The 18723-nt window shown below is 46.1% G+C and overlaps 1 protein-coding gene across 5 annotated transcripts in view; it reads right to left on the bottom strand.

The window, feature by feature from the left end:
• The window catches only part of AUTS2 (activator of transcription and developmental regulator AUTS2), a 767857-nt gene extending 749631 nt beyond the window's left edge, over positions 1-18226 (bottom strand). For all 5 annotated transcript variants that reach the window (XM_069874197.1, XM_069874201.1, XM_069874199.1 and 2 more), the window contains exon 1: positions 17909-18226. In XM_069874197.1, coding sequence (XP_069730298.1) covers positions 17909-18199 — 291 coding nt within the window. In that variant the 5' untranslated portion in view covers positions 18200-18226. The remainder of the gene's footprint in view (positions 1-17908) is intronic.
• Between the last annotated feature and the right edge of the window lie 497 nt (positions 18227-18723).

Raw genomic sequence — 18723 nt, 5'->3', positions numbered from 1 at the left:
TTAATCACTGCACACATCCCAGTGGCTTTCAGGCTCTGCCTGAGATGGGGACTTGACTCTCCGCACATCGCTCCTCAGCTGCCTTCAATGGGGCCATTTGGCCCCAGGATGTGAGATTTTCTCCCCTGTCTCTCCTTGCTACAGGATAAGTGAATTAGCCATTCATTTTCTGTGCCAAAGGGTTAGTGGGAAAGCGCACCAATATAAAATTACATCTTGGAAGATAACAAAAAAATAATTGCATTGCAGTATCATGAAGAACACAGGGAACAGCTGGCAAGTTGTTGCAATGTAAAACTGGAATTAAACTCATGTTAGTGTCACTTCCAACTAACTGCCCACAGTAAGCAAGGGAAGACACCAGGCTTCTGCTGCAGCCTTCCACAACCAGTCCCCTCTTACCTACAACACCACAAAGCAGTGGGAGTGCAGAGTGTGCTGTCGTGACTTTGTTTCAACCATGGCAATCACACCGTAGCTTAGGGAAGAGGCAAAGGGCTCTCCTTGCAAGAATGCCCAGAAGCCCAGCTTTATTCAAACAGATGCTTCTCCAACCCTGCTCTTAAATCCAGCCAACAACAGCAAGGATTTTAGAACAAACTCATATAATGGAAGAAGGCTTCAGTTATGGTCTTTAATACATCACAAATTTACATCTCTAGAGTAACAGCTCTGTGACTTAACAGCTCTGAATTTGTTTAAGAAAAACCATGATCTAGAAAGGCTGACTTCTGTTTTGTCCAAAGTAGAGACATTATTGCTTGGTGGTGGGAGCTAAATTCAAGTTACTTTCTTTGTGGATTCTGATCTCAGTCACATCAGCATAGAGCCAAAGCAATGCCATGTCATTTCCTCATGCTTTACAGTTACCGCACACAGACATTTACTCAATGAAAAGTTCTTTCTCAAGACAAGTATCTGCTGAACTTAAATCTAGTAAAACTATTTTTCGCCCCTGAAGGAATCCTTTAACATACCTTTATTTCTAGCCACCACTATTTTACACAAAAACAGATCTGCTGCTTGCAGCCAAGCTGCCCTGGGCTGTACGGATCTTTGAACAAGAGGTGCTTTTCTTGCACAACATATTCACACCTTCCCGAGCACAGATCACAGAGCAGCAACTTCTGCCTCTAAGGTTTTAAAAGATATGGGGTCACAGAAGAACACAAGACAGGAGACCTATTTCAGAAGTCAAATATTCTGCTCCAATTATCATATTCTGAAAGATGCTGGTGTTGCAATGTTGCGTTTTTGACTGCTGCTATATAAATTAATGAAAGGGAAGCCAGTTAACACAAGGAATACTGATACTGAACTTGAAATACCACGTTAGTCAGAGACATGCATGAAGCAGTCAGTTATGCCCTGCACTGGCTAGCGGAATTTCCTAAAGCACGTTGAGTTGGAGCAAAGTTGTTGGTAGATCCGAACTAGAGGGGACGTTGTTAGTATGTTACTCATGCACTTGAAGGCATTAGTAGTGATGGGAAGGGAGGGAGACAGGGAAAAAGATTGAAAGGGGCACGAAAATTAGAGAGAGCTCCTTGCCATTAATGGAAAAATAACTGCGGAGTGCTGTAACAGATTTCTCCTCTTTTGTATGCATAGGAATATTTATTTAATCAATGTTCTGTAACAAAACAGGCCTCTGGTGAGCTATTGTGGAGAGTGAGCTCCATTCAGAAAGTGGTGATTTGAATCCTGCCACCTGTTTAGCTGGGACTGGAGGGAGCAACACTGTGTGGCTGGGTGGGAAGGTGTCTGCACCAGGGGGAGGAGGAAGCACCCCGGGTCACTTCCCTGAGTAATTACCTAAAGTAATGCTACTTGCCAGGGAAATCTTGATGACACACTGTGAGCAAAGCTGCAAAGTTCATTGGTCTTCAGAAGAAACAAAATCCAATCCCACACATTTCAGCTGGTCAGAGCCTGCCCTGATATCGTACGTTATACCCAGCTCTTGACTGAATCCAAACCCATCCAACACCCCCACTGCACAGACTCACGCTCGCATTCCAACACCAGGCAGGGGACACCCAGGAAAACTTTCTGCAGATGCAGGCTCACGCCAGCCTGCAGCACGGAGGCTCCATCGCCATCGCGCTGTTCCTGGTGGGCACCCAGCTGGGCATTTCCAAGCACATCCAGGAGGTGTGTGCTACAAGCAAGCTACTGCATCTTGTGTCCTGCATCCCGTGGACGGCTGCTGAGCCGAACCAGGAGAGAGCACAGATTGCACCTTGCCCCTGCTGCTCCAGGAGCAACGCAGGAGCTGGTTCACACCAGACTTGACTGCCTCAAGGTCCCAGCACAAACAAACCCAAGGCATTCTCCCAAGCTCTCCCTCAAAATAAACTAATTTTTAAGAAGTCACTGTTACTGTCGGCCTTGCGTTAAGGATATATTTATGTATGTACCTAGTGACATCCTGCTCCTGACTGCACCTAAACATACACTCACTTTAAGTGCGCTGTGCAATGATTTTTAATAACATATTCAAGCACTGTCTTAAAGAGGGGCTGATTTAAACATCTGCATAAATACTGTCCTCAAATGCAGCCCTGACAGGGGCCTCCTGCAAAACCTGGGGATAATAACAGGAGCTTCTCACTGGACTGTTTCCATCCTTTCCATTTCTGTGCTGTTTGCTGCCAAAACATGGCATATACCTGAACTTCACCTTCATCTTACAAGAGCCTTATCACAAAGAAGCTTTGCTGTTAAATTCACTACATGGGGATTAAAAAAAGCCCTGCATTTATTTATTTTTATAGGCCAGTTAGTACCAGCTTTATGACATATTACACCTGCAGAGCCTGGCATTAATGACAGACCTATTTGTTTATCATCGTCACAGCTGCCAGAGTTAGTAATACATCCTTTAATATTTCTCAGCTCTCAATGAGAGTTTCTTCCCTGCCCTACATTGGATTTAAGCTGGGGCAGGTAATATTGCAAGTGACTTAAAACTGAAGCAAGCCATAACTAAGCAACACTAACTTATACATCATTAGTAATCATAACAGCATAAAGAAAGATAAAGCGCTAATCAAAATTTCACAGGGTTACCCTTCACGTCAGGTTTCCTTAACAAAGTGATTGCTGTCAGCAATTTTAAGGTAAAGTTGTAGATTTGTTTTAAAGGGTGGTTAAATTACATAGAGATTTTATGTTAACCACTTACTATGTGAGCATACTGTAGATGCTAATTAAGTACCCAGGCAAGCTCTAAAGAAAGGAAGTATTATTAAACCCATTTTGTGGTCAGGAATATTCAGGTGCAGCAAAACTAATGTTCTAGCTCAAGGTGGCACCTAAGCACTTATCTGACTTCACAATAAATAGCAGTTCATACATCAGCATTTGCCCCAGAGTCCCTGCTCTTTTCATCCAAGAAACCCAAACCCACCAGCCCCAGTGCAGCAGCTCCCATGAGCACAGGTGTGGATCCAACCCAAACCCATCCTAACTCAGCACAGCCACAAAGCAGATGCTCACAGGACCTTGCTGGACTGGGAGGCGAGTGACTGCTTCAAGGTTACAAAGGATGAGTGTGCTTGCACGGAAACACATCCACATCTCCCAGGGACCAGCTCAGCATCTTCACTAACGAACACGTTTGAAGGACAAGAGATATCAGAAGAGTTGTTTTAGGAGGGACTCACGCATACCTGCAAGCGCATGTGGCTGAAGTTGAAGTTGGCCAAGTGAGATCCCTCGGCCAGTTTCTGAACTGAGCAGCTGCAGGATGACAGGCAAAAATAAACAAACAAACTGGGAAAGGATCTCCTTTATGTGTATTATCCCTCTTTTGATGGGGGGTAAAGGGCATGAGCATCACACCGCTTGAGAGTCTGTGTGCCACATCCCATGGCACAGGCACCCCACCGTGTGAACGCTGCGCTGGCCTCTGCTGAGAGGAGCACAGCAGAACTCAAACCTGCCTGTGAAACCAACTCTGGAAAGAGTGAAAAAGAAGTAAAAGCTAAACAGATTGCCCTATATGCTGAAATGTGCAGAGCTTTACAGTGTAAACGCATCTTTTGTTCACCCTTTGTGAACATAAAACAAAACCCCAAAATATTCAGGATAGCAGTCCAGCACAGAGGACTGAAAAAAACCTTGAACATTTCAAAGCCAGTTTTGTGGGTTTTGCATTCCACGTATTTTTCCATGTTGCAACTGGCAATTCCCTCCAGGACTTCTTGAAAGTCTTGTTCGTGTGGCCAGCAAGCCCTGCCAGCAAAGCAGTGTGAGGCAGAACTGCGGCACTGGGACAGAGATGCAGCTCACAGCGTATTTCAGCACGAGAGCTTCCTCCTTCCCCACATATTCACAGAATCATAGAATCATAGAATAACCAGGCTGGAAGAGACCCACTGGATCATCAAGTCCAATGATATTATGTCAGATATCTTCAATAAATAAACTAACCATTCCCTAACACACAACATCAACCAACACAGTCAAGCGCAGTCTATCCACACGAAAACGTGGTGACCCACACTCCAACACTGTACTCTAATCCTTGAAGTAAAGACAGTTTAATGCCTTTACAAATCCATATGTTTTCTAATACCACCACTGCTGTCAGCAGACTACAGGAGAGCCTCTTTGAAGATGGAAGTAAAATGACAAAGCACATCATTGTGAAGGCAATTATATGCTGCAGTAACCATTTTACAATGGCCCATATGGGCTGTATTTCAACAATGCAATTTCCAAATCTGCCTCAGCAAACATATATCTCCATCCCAATCCCAGGTAGATTTTGCAAAACAAAATAAGACTGCAGCCAGAACAAATCCAAAATATGGATAACAGATGTAAAAATATGCCAACAAGGATACCAGAGCAATTTTTCTGTTGGAGTACCAAACAAAGAGCAGACACTGCAGACCCGATGAGGTTTCTCACAGCACAGCTCCCCATTCCAGGGACTTGGAGACCTGGTTTTATCAGAAATCTGACCACACGCTCGCATGCTTTCCCATGCAGCTGCCGAAGCCACTGTTGCAGCCATCATCCCACCCACCTCCCCAGAGATTGCAGGGCAGGGTAACTGCAATCTCCATTAATAAGCTAAAATCAGACATGAACCAAGGCCATGCAGGCTTAAACTGAATCACCTTTGACGTCCAGGTCTGGGGCCTAACAGAAGGACACCAAAAAAAAAAAAAAACAAGCCAGAAAAATTGAGTCCTTACACTTGTTACAGGTGCAGTTTGAAATCCCTGCTCTGTTTGCCTCCCTGCTTGGGCTCCTTTATGCTAACGGAGGCCACACCACCACCCCAGCATCCCTTTCAGCAACCAGCTGCGCTCTCCCTCATCCCTTCAGAGACACAGAGCAGCAAAACTGCAGCTCCAGCCCAATATCACTCCCTCTCATTCATTGAGACACAGGAGCCCGGACTGGTGGGCAGCCTCCAAGGGGCAAAATTACACCAAAGCTGTACTCTAGTGAAAAGTGAGTTAAATTCTGTTTCCTTTCAGTAACCCCACAGCAGTCCATTGCTTTCGGAGGCTCTGGACTGGATGCCTGTTCTGGGGTATCTCTGTGCCAGTGGCACCAATTTCTAGGGGTGCCGGGGTGACCACGGAGCATAAACAACCAGCATAAACAACAGGAGGTGCTCAAAATCCTATCAGGCCACACACTAACCCACTGGCAGGATCCAGGCTGCAGGACATCCTACATCCATCCATATCAGCAATAAAGGAACAGACACGAACATCTTTCTCCCTGAAGTGAAATAGTAATAAAAAATGCTTTAAGCCGCCTCTAACAAAGACAGAAATGGTAAAGGTGAATATTTACAAGTTCATTGCCAATTCATTAACAACAAACGGACTGCATCGTATATCTTACACGTCAGTGGCAAGGGCAGAGTGGAGGAGATCTCCTGCCTGTCACACATGCACAGTGCAGAGCAAAAAAGCTCCAACTCAAGGGGAACATGTAAGGGGGTGTGTTCAGTAGCCAGGGCTCACAAAGAGTATGATCCAGTTCTTATCACTGTCAGCTCCTCAAAATGATCCAGTGAAGCCAGGCAAGAGCATTTCAAAGACTTTAATCCATGTGAAATATTACTTCCTGGAACCGGAAATTCAATCCCTAGCAATGAAAACAAAAAGCACACTCATAAATGTACCTTTCAACTTGGCTAACACAGCCTGTGCTCTCTCAAAATAAATCCTTTACGCATTCATATAGAGGAAACTCGAAATGATTGTTGTAATTGCAGCTAAAAAATTAATCATGTTTTGAGATAAATGCAGATAAAAGCATGTTTTACTAATTATCTTTTGAAGCTTCTGCTCATGAAAGATTAAAGGTGGAAGAAAAGTTGTTGAAGTACTGAAGACAAAAATCCTACCATCCGAAATCACTCTGAACCCAGAAACCTCATACAATTGCTTCTTAATGTCCACACGAACTAAAAAGTATTTTTAATTCAGAAATGTATAATGAAACATGCCTTTTGGAGCTTTTATGCAGACAGCTCCCTGAAAATAGGTGCATTTTGCAGGCAGCTCTCAGCAGAACCACAGCCCGGCACCCAGAGGCAGGAGCAGGCTCATGCCTGCAACACCGCACGAGGCAGCGGCTGTGTTTCCTTCTGGGTCCTCCCCAGATGGGGCAGAGAACTCCAAAAGCCTGAATTACAAGCTGAACTGAAGAATTCTGGGATTCATTGAGCTCTCTAGACCTGCAGTTATGTTAATCAACTTCTAAACTAATGCCACTAACCCAAGTGTCCGCAACCATCTGAGGAGGTTACCAGTAGCAGCAGAGAGACACGAGGCTCTGGGACGGCCACTTCCCAGAAGAAATCCCACCAAATCTGCAAAAGGTAAGAGTTGTCACACTCAGGGAGGAGGAGCTGGAGGTACCAGCGTAGCTGTTTAACAGCAAACCCTGATCACTGGCCCTGGGGGTTGTATGTGAGCAACCTGAGGACCTACTTCCCTCCCTGGGGATGTTAAAAGAATACAGGTTATCGAGTCTGCAAGGTGCTCAGAGCAAAGCTGGCCCTGCCATTCACAGGCCTGGCGCTAGCAAGGCAAATAATTCCATTCCTGTTCCCTACCAATAGCCTATTTTAGAAACAGTCTGCAAACTATTAGTATAGGAACCCCAGGAGTGCTGATTGAGAGAGCCAACCTGTTGAGTGCAGGCTTAAATTCACTATCCACGTATCCACAACTCCGCTGGAAAAAAATGTAGGCTCCTGCAAACTGAAGCAAGTTGAAAAAGACTATTAGATAAAATTGCTAAGATACTGTATAGCTGTTTCACAGAGTTGGTAATGATTTACATCAGATTTGAACTGTGCCGCTGCATGTGAAATGTATAAATTTTAGGAGGAGTTTCCCTGCTGGCAACTCCCATCACCTGCAGGACAGAACCAAAACCCGCTATCACAGCGCAGTTTTCAGAAGTACTTAACTGAGTTCAAACCCTACAGAAAGTCAGTGTCAAGGACTCTTCATTCTCTAGAGTCAGACCTGAAATGCTCCAGCTGACATCTCTTTCCTAAGGGAAAGGTCCCACTGTAAGGAATATTCCTCTCCAACAGCTGCTTGCTCTGCATTTCTTCTTGCTCTTGTCTCACCCCTCTGAACCATTTATACCACTCTCGGCATCAGTGGCACACAATTAAGAAATTCTACTGCTGCTACAAACCTGAACAGGGTGAGGTAACAGATTAAATAGTTGGGTTTTTCATAACCACACACCCCAGGAAACGTGCCAATGTCTTTTTATTTGCATATCTGGCAGGCTGCCCTGGACAACCAATACACAAGTGACAACGTACAGGTGTATTAGTTTAGAATTTGCCTTTAATCTAAAGGTGTCAATTTGCTTCTGTTTTAATTACATCCATCTTGATATGTTATTACAACCTTGTGAAACTTCTTCATTATGTGAATGGTGATAAATACAGGCACATGACAAACAGTTATCATAAATTTTCTGGTTCAGCCGTGGAGGCACAGTATCTTAGCCCATACAGTATGCACATTAAAAATTCCGGTCCTCCCTTTCCTCTCTCTTCCCCACCTCTTCCCTTTCTTCTTTTTTCTTTTATCCAATACCAAGATATTTCCCCCCCCCCCATTTAATGTATCCTCTAGAATTCCTTCACTAGTAGCAGTATTCCGATACAAATACTATGGGCTTACAGAGCTGCTTCAGCACATGTGTGTCCTTCCGCGCTGCACCTCTGAGAATGTCTGTTTGTCATTAGGCAAATAGAAGAAGACTGCACTGAGGTCTTATAAACATGCAAAGATCCACTTTTGCAGCTACATAATTCAGCGAGTTTTTCAACACACATTCTGAGGTCGAAAACTTGGCAAATCCATCCACCAGATGTATCTTTCTGAGCCCAGAACTCATTAAAATTTACTTTATTTTTTTTTTAAAAGTCCAGCAGACTCAGCTGTTGAACCACATTAATTGCATTTTTATTATTTTTTTCCATAGTTAAAATGAATAATGCTAGAAGAGTCACTGCCTGCAAGTACCATAGCCAGCCAGTAAAAATTACTAGGACATTTAATTGTTCAGTAATATCCAAATCACAGAAAATGAAGAGAGGCAATTTGGTGCCCTCAAAACAGACGGTTTTGATTTGCAGTATTTATTTTGAATTTTCTTTAAGGGAAGAAAAGAGAGAAGAAAAGACACAATTTCACACCAAAAGATTCCATTCAAAGGTCAAAGTGCCCTTGACGTGCATTAAAACCCACAACACTAACAGAGTTACAACATTAATTGTCCCCAGCAGCAGCACTTCTTCGCTTGCCTTCTGACCACACAGAGTCCTCGGAGGTCAGAGCTACTTTCGCTGCCTCAGCCCTTCATCAGTGCCCTCTCCGATGGATGTCGCATCACGCCCAGTGACTCAACACACCCAGACAGCTCTGGAGCAAGCTGGTGAGAGCCTGATACCCAGCTCTTGCAACAGCAGCACCTCCCAGCTCCTTCCCCCGGGCCTCTAAGAAGCTGGAGACCAGATGCCTGTATCTGGAGGACGTTTGTAGGAGTCACGGCACCCTCTGGAGACACACAGAGCTTAGACTCGGATGTACAGAAGCCAAGATGAAGGTGGCAAAAGCAGTCAGGAACCAGGTGAACAACAGAGCCAACAGCCCTCCAGTCAGACACCCCCTTTCATGACAACGAGCCCTGTCGTTTGGCCACAACTCCTCTATTCCCACCGCACATGTGAGGAGATGACCCAAAAAAAACTGGAACAGATCTTCTCAGACTGAAAAGTCTCTGGTCACTTTGGACTTCTAGAGTGAAAATAAATACAAATCAATGCCTTGAGGAATTATCACCATCTAGGTCTCAGCAACAGGAAACGGTGTGCAAACACAGCCGGCTGTGAAGACTTGCCAGGAGGGAGAAGTTACACCACAGGCATTTTGTACCCAGGGCACCACTGTCCCATGCCCAAGAGCCACCTGCTTGTGGTCCTGGAGCAGCTGGAACCAAGGAGGCAGAAGTGTTTGACAGCACTTCACAGGCAAATAAATGAAAACGCCTTTCTCTATCAGGAGGGAGAGTTAAAAAGTTGTGGGGCACTCCAGAGGAACTCACACACTGGGTCACCCCAAGCGTGAGTTGCCTGGGACGCAGCAACCTGTACCCACATGGAAGGGAGAAGCTGACAGCCATCTGCAGATTTACTGATAGGTAAGGGGGAACCTGCACCAGATACTATCCCTGTTACACACTGTCCTCTAAAAAAATCATCCTTCTAATAGTCAATCTACTACTGGACAAGGCTCTATAGCAGCTTCCAGTACTTAAAGGGGGCTTATATGAAAGATGGGGAGGGGCTCTGGATCAGGGAGTGCAGGGATAGGATGAGGAGGAACGGTCTTAAGTTTAGAAAGGGAAGATTTAGATGAGATATTAGGAAGACATTTTTTTCCTGTGGTGAGGCACTGGCATGGGTTGCCCAGAGGGCTGCCTCATCCCTGGAGGTGTTCAAGACCAGGTTGGATGAGGCTTGAGCAGCCTGATGCAGTGGGAGGTGTCCCTGCCCACGGCAGGGGGAGTGGAACCAGATGAGCTTTAGGGTCTCTTCCAACCTAAACCATTCTAAGATTCTAAGGCTTCTCACAAACTTTCATGAACTCAGTTCTAGATCTGACCGCCATTTGATCGCACGGGAGAATAAAACATTCTAAAGTCTGAAGCAGCTCTGTTCAATTGCTCTGCAACACAAGGAGTGCCTCTCCACAACTTCAGCCACCCAGAATCTAATCTAACCCAGAGCCTCCTGGTGCCTGCCTCTGCCTCTCTGACCGAGGTGAGCACCATCTCCCTGCAGCATCCACAAACCTGCCCCAGACGGGTTCATTCAAGCAATGCCCAGCATAGGACACACAAAGGCTGACGATGTCTGCTTGTTTTCATGAGCTCCTCTAGAAAAGGACAAGCCTGGGCTCATGGATGGGGAAGACAGGTTGGTGGTGGTTTTGTAACCAAACTAGTATATCTGTTCTGCTACCAAATACAAGCAGGAAAAAAAAAAAGGCAGTTGATTAAAGTACTGATTCTAGAAGAGAAGCACTTTCCACTTTGGGAAGCTGGCAATCACGTGAGACAGATTAACAGGTATCCACTTATGCAGAGAACACCAAAATCATCTCCTGCGTGGCTGTGGAGTAACTATTCCTGTTCGGACTTAGGACATTTAATCATATCAGCAATATGAGCATCAGCCAGCATTACAAAAGCTACATTTCAGGCAGCCAGGAGCTTGGGTGCATCTGATATCAATACATCTCTGCACACCTCCCATGTCTCCGTCTCAAGTGATCTGAAAACCAGTAAGACCATGATTCATACCAAATACCAATTAAATCCACACCGAGCGTCCATCAAGCAACGTGACTGAATTAAACCCAACAGGCAAAAACTCACAAACAGGAAAACACATGCTGAGCCAAGGAATAACATGCTGCTTTTGCTGACTGACTTTCCACCACTCCTGCTGAGAGGAAGACAGAACCAAAACTCCTTCCTATAGTATTTGCCAGACTAAAGATTTACCCTTTTGGTTAAGACCGTCTCTCTCCACCACACAAGTGTGTGAACTTCAGCAGTAGGGTTGCCAAGATACAAGGAGAAAAATCTCAAGATATTAAGGTAACGCACTATTTAAAGGCAAACGGTAGAAGGGAGCTGAGCTGAGGATCTGACGAATTGCCACTGCACATTCTGCTGTTACAGCAAAACAAATCCCTACCTGCATTAGCCATTCCTCATTACTTACAAAGCGGATTTTCATATCCATTTTACAACAAAGCAGTTTAGAGGACTGATGTTCTGAAGTGGTCTTCACTATGGCTGGGCATCAAGTCAAAATGACAACAAATTGACTATACAAAACACATACAGCTGGTAATTTGTGGTACATGCCGAGCCAAACCCCAAGGAGAACACAGATAACTGATAAATCTTAAGGATGATGTAAAAGAACACAGGGAGACGCTAGAAGCAACTTCCCCTTGCAGAACCTCAGCAAAGCACTGCAGCTCAAGTAAAGGAAAGCTGAGAGTTAAACATTTCCCCATTTCAGTCCGCAACTTCCTAACTCCATTACCTTTTTATTAATTGCATTTGAGACTTCACTAAACTTGAGCTTGGGCTATTTTTAAAACCTATCTGACTCAACTTACTGTTGCTCAGAACAAAGATTAAACTTCTAATTTAGCTGCAGATAATTACCAGGCTGCAGGTCAGACCCCCGGTGTAATGTGGTAGGGTCTTCCAGCCGAACAGATAGAACAGTCCTTAAAAAAAAAAAACACAGTAGCAGAGACAGGGGCCATCTCACCGAGTGAAGAATCCTTCTGCCCTTCTCCCAGCTGAAGATTTACCAGATTTAATGATGTTTTAAGAAGGGACAGAATTTGTTGAGTCCTCCTCCTCATTACTACAGGCAGGGCTCTAACCAAGGAGCATTTCTGTATCCAGCAATGGCTCTCACTTGGGACTTCCATTTTCAGTAACAACATCCCCCTCTGGTTCTCAGTGTTCCCATCCAGTCCCTGATATTTCTCTATTGATCTCAGCATTGTAACTCAATCTTTCAATTACTCAGCCCCTTGATGTCTTTCTGCTGATGTTTTTTTGCTTTCCCTTAGCAATCATTTTTCTTCCAAGTTCCTGGTCTGTTCCTTTACACTCAATCACCCCAGCAGAGGCCCCAGATATTTAATGAGAAAGGGCTTACTTTCTCACACAAATAGCAGAAAAAAAAGATACCAAGATAAAGAAGGATAAGGGTGTCTTTTGTCCTATTGATATGCAGCATAATTCCCATTATAGTTAATAGTAAAGAGCAGGCCAGTGGAGACTACTTGAATCACATTTATCTAAAGAACTCGTCCTTAGAGTTTAAACTCTTCCTTCTTCAACTCAAGGCCATTGTGCCTCCTACTACTGCCTATGGGAATGGCAAAAATCCCCATCCTCATTACACTGTTACCTTCGGTAGTTTAAAAGAACATTTATGCAACAATCACAGACCTTGGACACTATCTGCCCAAAGAGGCAGTTTCAGCTCTTCCACAGCTACTGAAGTCAGCAGGAGATGCAGATGCCCTGTTTCCCAGGAAGGAATCAGGCTTTAAAAGTCATTTTAAAGCACTTTTTAACGTATTCAGGTGCCCAAATGATAACAACATAGGTTTTAAAAATTACCCAAGAGGTTCTTTTAGTGGAATACACATCCTGCTGCTTTCAGTACCACATTCAGCTTGGGTTGCTGTTTGTTCAGGTCTGGTCGCTGAGGGTTTTCATCAAGAGATTCAGTTGCTCTGTCAAGGTTATCTCGAAATTTGATCTCAGGTCAATTTACTGTTTCCTCTAAATACACAGTGAAAATAATAAGCACATCGCTTCGTATGATATCCCAGTGTCACACAAAACCTAATGCCACTCACCACCTGCAGATAATCCTCATTTAGTTACTCCCTTCTTTTCTCTGCTGGTCTAAATCTGCAGACTTGCATGTGCAAACAGAGACTGGGACAAACACCTAAGCATCTAAGCAGTCAACAAACACAAGAAGGGCTACCCAGATTTGCTGACAGCACTGAACAAACACCTGATGTTATGATGCTGCTGCAGTAAGGCATGAAGATCAAATTCCTTTTGAAATATGAAAGGATAGAGACAAGGCAGAACAAACTTGCCTGAAATCTCAGAGAATTTAAGTAAACAGGTTAATCAGGCCAGCTAAAACGCTGGTGAGAAGAGAATGATCTGGGGAGGAAAACCACGCTGCAAGCCAGTCATTCTGGTGTCCAGCTCAAAGCCTCTGCTGTCACCCAGCCAAGCTATTTCTGTTTGCAGCGGGCCGTGCCTAGCGATGGGTATCACACAACACTTATTAAAGCAAATTCCTGCATTCAGATGCATACACAGAGCTACACTGTCAGCACATGCAGACACACAACTGAAACGACGGTATCTTTGAAACCTTGCTGCTACTTCCACATTTCGTTTGTGTAACAGTGGTGCCTTTATTTTCAAGGCCACATCAGCTGTTAAGCTTTACTCCATCCAGTCCCACATTATCCGTCCAACACGTAAAACCGCCATAGCTAACATCTGCCTGAATCACACAAACACAGTGGAACAACTGCTTAAAAATTATTTACACTAGGTGGATGGAATCATCTGACACTGAATTTGAAGCTCATTAAACAGCTCCTTGACAAATATTTGTCAGCATTTTTCATTTGTAATTAATTATATGGGGCTTTACCTGGCGATAATTTAGCGTCGTCTCAAAACTGACTAATGCCCGCATGCTGAACAGAAATTAGCTCAGCAAACGCACGGTAAGAAATTGTGCCAGTTTTATACAACAAGAATCCCCATTTAAATGCAAGTCCCCCCCTTCCCACCCCACATCGCTTTCTGCCTGTGCTTTATAAATATCTGTGTCCCATTTCAGGCTTGTCAGATGAACTGCCTGAGTTGAAGCTAAACAAACATCCGCAGAAAAAAACTCATTACCAGACTCAGTGTTCAGAAAACCTGAAACCAACTGCTTACTCCATCAGGATGGCCAGAGCTGACTCAGGAAACACAAAGTACTTCCCATGCTTTAAGCCATCTTAACATCAGGTCAGATTTCATTTCTCATCACAGTAAACCATCTTCACCACAGCATGTCGACAACCTTGTCACGCTGGTCTCCTTCTCAGAGTCCTTCACACCAGGGCGTAGGAGGAAGACAAACATCCTGGTGAAAGCCCAAATCACCAGAGCGCTCCACAGAAACCAATCCTGTCAGGGCACGACATGGAGAAAGGCACTTCAATGGACTGATGGGTCGCATCCTGAGAATTGTCCTTTCCCTGTCAAACTAGTGTCTAAAACGCCCACTTGGCTTTGGAGAACCTCATGCTATTACCATTGGTAACAAACACACCAGCAGTGCAGCACGAGCTACCCCGAGCTGGAGAAAGCAGTGAGCTTGACAAGACATTGAGCACACTAACATGGACACCAAGTGTCTGCACCCTTCTCTTTTTTCCAGCATGGAAGAGTTTGGGAGGTCAGGGAAACAGTATGTAAGTAACTGCTCTGGAGTGAACAGTGGAGCTTGCTGCTGTTGGTGCTAGCAAGAGTACTCACAGGAGGATCTGGTCAATTAAAGTGTAGGACAGCATCTCAGCTGCTATACTACAAAACGAGTGCTGGCTTCTGAGGGTCAGAGCTCCAAGATGCACCTCAGTTCAGGAGACACAGCACATCGCTACCCCAGAGTCAAGCAGCAGCCTGGCCACTTCTGCAGCAACACTGGATTTGCTCAACTGTCACTCCAAGGCAGAACCAAAAGAAAAAATCAGCAATGAGAACCCACAGTCTTCGTCTTTCCCTCTACTCCCCATGCAAACATTAGAGAGATCAAGGTACAGTCTGCTGTAAATCCAGAGACAGATAACTGGAAGCAGATGGCCTCTATTTCTACACCAAACAATTTACACTCGAGAAGCATCAGAAGGCTACCAACACCTGGACAGAAAAAAAACCAGCTCTGAGAGTGGGAGCTAGCTGAAAAGACAATTTTGCTTCAAGGGATGGGAACTTTTATCACCATAACCATAACAAACACAGGTGACTCGTACTGAAGCTAAAGTGGCCATGGGATGCCTGCTCTTCTTGTGCACCTGTGACCCTTCACCATCCACAAGTGGATGCGTTCCTTCACACAAGCTGGTATTTTGCACAATTTGGGCTTTTTCAGTCACCCCAACAAAAAGCATTTAGTAAAGGACAGGTAAAATGAAGCTGTATGGCAATTCTTCTTCTCCTCTGCAACTCTAAATACAGCACTCATAAGGAGATCCTGGGGTGACACCTTCCATCCACCCAACTTGCACACCCAAAGACGTCCTCACAAGCAGAAGGCTCAGCCCCATCCCTCCCCGGGGCCGTCCCCTCCTGTGTGAGCCATCACCTGCCTGATTCCCCTCTTGTGGGCTGCAGGTTTCCCTCTCCCAGCAGTGAGCAAATCCTGCACTTCAGTTCTCACAATTTCTCATATCAAGCAGACAAAACACTCTGTGTCTCTGCACGCTTTCAGCTGTGCGAAGCCTGAGAAAATGCTGAAGTTCAAGGACAAAGCCTGGGCTGGGGCAGTATCATCACCTGCTGGGCATGAGCACCTTGTAGAACTTGGGGAGAAATCGCCACGGCCTCCAACAAGCCTGGGGCAGACCCAGCGTGTGAGATGTGAAAACACCAGGGCACCTCTTCTGTGACACTCAAGGCTTCTTGTCACAACTCAAGCACATTAACACCTAAACATCTCACCACAGCTGAGACATCTCACTCTACCAGCCACTCACAACCTCCTCACCAACACTAGAATCATGAGGAAAACTTGAAGCTACTACACTCACAACGCACACGGTAATTCCTGCCACATTGGGCTTGTGCCTTAGACATCTTCCTCTCCCTCTGATCCTCAGAAACAACTTTCTCAACATACGTACCAAGCTGCAGGAAAAAGCACCTAACAACGATTTTGTGACATTATTTCTCAACACAGCATGAAATCGTTAGGTCAAAATGTGCCACCTATCACAAGAACATTAAAAGTATGTCAAGTCTCAGTGTGCGAGCTATTGTTTTATCTGAATGTGATATTAGCTGGCAGAACTGGGTAACGTTACTCCTCTCCTTTTAGCGACGTAGGATTATGACGGGATGCAAGTAGTAGCCATTCTTGGCTTCGCAAAGAGAAAAGAGCACAGCAATTATTTTCATTTCAAGTGGAAAATAAACAAATGAGAAGCAAAACAGAACAAAGTAATTTTCTAAAATACCCTACCAAGTTCTGACCATAAAACTTGCTCTTCGCTTCCCCTCCAAAGAGGGACCAAGGCCAAATTATCGAGTCTATAGTCCCACAAATCCCTTAACAGCACAAACTGAGGCTTTGTTTGAGGAAGAACAGAATTTTGTCCGAAACAGAAGCATGCAAACCTCACTCCTGCCGACAAAGACGTAGTCACACTCCTCCTCTTTCTGGTTTGAGCAGGGTGAGAAATGGTGGTGAAACCAAGTCTCCTCATTGCCTCAACATTTGTTCGTTATTGCTTACACAAGCCTAACGCCAACCATGTGGAGGTTTGCTGGAGTGAACAAACCCTCCCTTCAGTCACACCCCAGTAAGTTCTCCCAGAGGCTTTAGTCTCGATGGATACAGGTGTAACCAAGGACAAAATCTGGCTCCACATCAAAACCAAAAAGAAACAGAATCTAAAAAACACTGAAAACGCCACTAAGTATTCCTGGCTAAATATTTAAACAGCTTAAGAGCTACACAGATTTTGGGGGGGGTTAAACAATCAGCTTCACCTCTGCATTTATTTTGACAGTCGATACGCGTTCCAGTTGTGACTCCAGCGCACACAAATCCAAATAAAAAAAATAATCTGCTTTTACACCAAGCCAAACTTCTCCTGAGCAGAAGTTACCAACAACAAAGCTCTTTAATGCAAACGGGACAGGGTGATGGGGATACAGGGGGGGCCTCAGCCAAGCCGGCTGGGGGGAGGAAACACCCAGGAAGCCCCTGAAGGGCTCAGCACAGCCCTTCATTCCATCTTTTGGGAGTGGGGGGCACGGTGGTACCCAGGCATGACAGGCTGGGTGCACCCACAGCATCACCCACGCTGCCCCATGGACATGAGTGGGTGGCCCCGCCGGCACACAGCGAAAAGTTTGATCCGTGGGAAGGGAATGGGAAGCGCAAGGGAATGGGGGAGTAGGAAGCCACCACGGGAATTGGGATGGGGGAGCGCACGCAGCTCCCCACGGGCTTGGAAAGCCAGCGTGTGCCCCCACCTCCTTGCCCCTCACTGCACTACAGGTGTCGAAGGGTGAGGATGGGTCACCCCGGGGAGTGGGAAAGGGATGGAGGAAAGGCATCCTGGCATGGAGAAGAGGTACCCTGGGATGGAGACCTTAGGATGGAGAAGGGGTATCGCAGGGATGGAGACCCTAGGATGGAGAAGGGGTATCCCAGGGATGGAGACCCTAGGGATGCAGAAGGGGTACCCCAGGGATGCAGAAGGGGTACCCCAGGGATGCAGAAGGGGTACCCCAGGGATGGAGACCCTAAGATGGAAATGAGGCATCCCAGGGATGGAGAAGTGGCACCCTAGGACGGAGAAGGGGTATCCCAGGGATGGAGAAGGGGTACCCTAGGATGGAGAAGGGGCACCCTAGGATGGAGAAGGGGCATCCCAGGGCTGGAGCGTCGGGCAACAGGGAAAGGGGGGGTGCCCAAGTCTTCCCCCCCCCGCCAGCACACAATGAGTCGCACACAAAGCCCCGCCGCTCCTACCTCCAGCGCCTCGAAAGTGACGAAGCTGGACATCGCGAATCCGTCGATAATGTCCTCTTCGGCCGAGGAGGATTCCCGCCGCTTCCTGCGGGGGGGCCGCGGCCGGGACGGCGGCGGGGGCCCATTGTCTTCTTTCTCCGAGCCCGACGAGGAGAGCGCGGCGGCGGCTCCGGGGGCTCCGGGGGCTCCGCTCGAGCCGCGCCGCCCGCTCTTCGCTCGCCGCTCCCGGTCGCGTTGCGAGCGCGATCGCCGCTTCTTCCGAAGCCCGTTGCATCGCGCCGGGCCATCCATGTCCTCTCTCAATCTCTCCTCGGCTTTTTTTTTTTTTTCCTCTTTTCCCCCCCCACCCTTTTTTTTTTTTTTTTTTTTCCTTCGTTTCAAACCCACCCCCCCCTCCCTCCCCACCGCAGCCACAAATCCGGCTCCCCCGGCGGAATAACGGGGGAGGGAGGGAGGGAAGGAGAAAGGGAGGAGGAGGAGGAGGGCGAGGGGGGGATGAAAGAATCCGAGTGCGGTTCCACCAGCAGCGAGCACCAAATGTAAGAGATTCCTATAAGCGAGCCAAGGAAAGTAATGGCTGATCTCAGGTCGCCTTTGTAAAAAAAAAAAAAAAGAAGGCGAGAGAGAAAAAAAAGCGACCAAAAAAAAAAAAAAAAGCAGCCTCCCCAAGCAGGCAATAAATCAGAATAGCGGAATGCTTTGATCAAGGGGCTGGGAGGGCGAGGATCTCCGAAAGAGAGGAAAAAAAAAAAAAGCAGAAAAGAAGGGGGGGATAAAGAAAGAAGGAGCGAGACCCGCTGGAAGGAGGGAGCGGA

Source organism: Phaenicophaeus curvirostris, chromosome 21 (genome assembly GCF_032191515.1).
Source record: "Phaenicophaeus curvirostris isolate KB17595 chromosome 21, BPBGC_Pcur_1.0, whole genome shotgun sequence".
In the NCBI taxonomy this organism is placed as follows: Eukaryota; Metazoa; Chordata; class Aves; order Cuculiformes; family Cuculidae; genus Phaenicophaeus; species Phaenicophaeus curvirostris.
The sequence above is the reverse complement of the archived record's forward strand: the minus strand, read 5'-3'. Positions and strand labels throughout refer to the sequence as shown.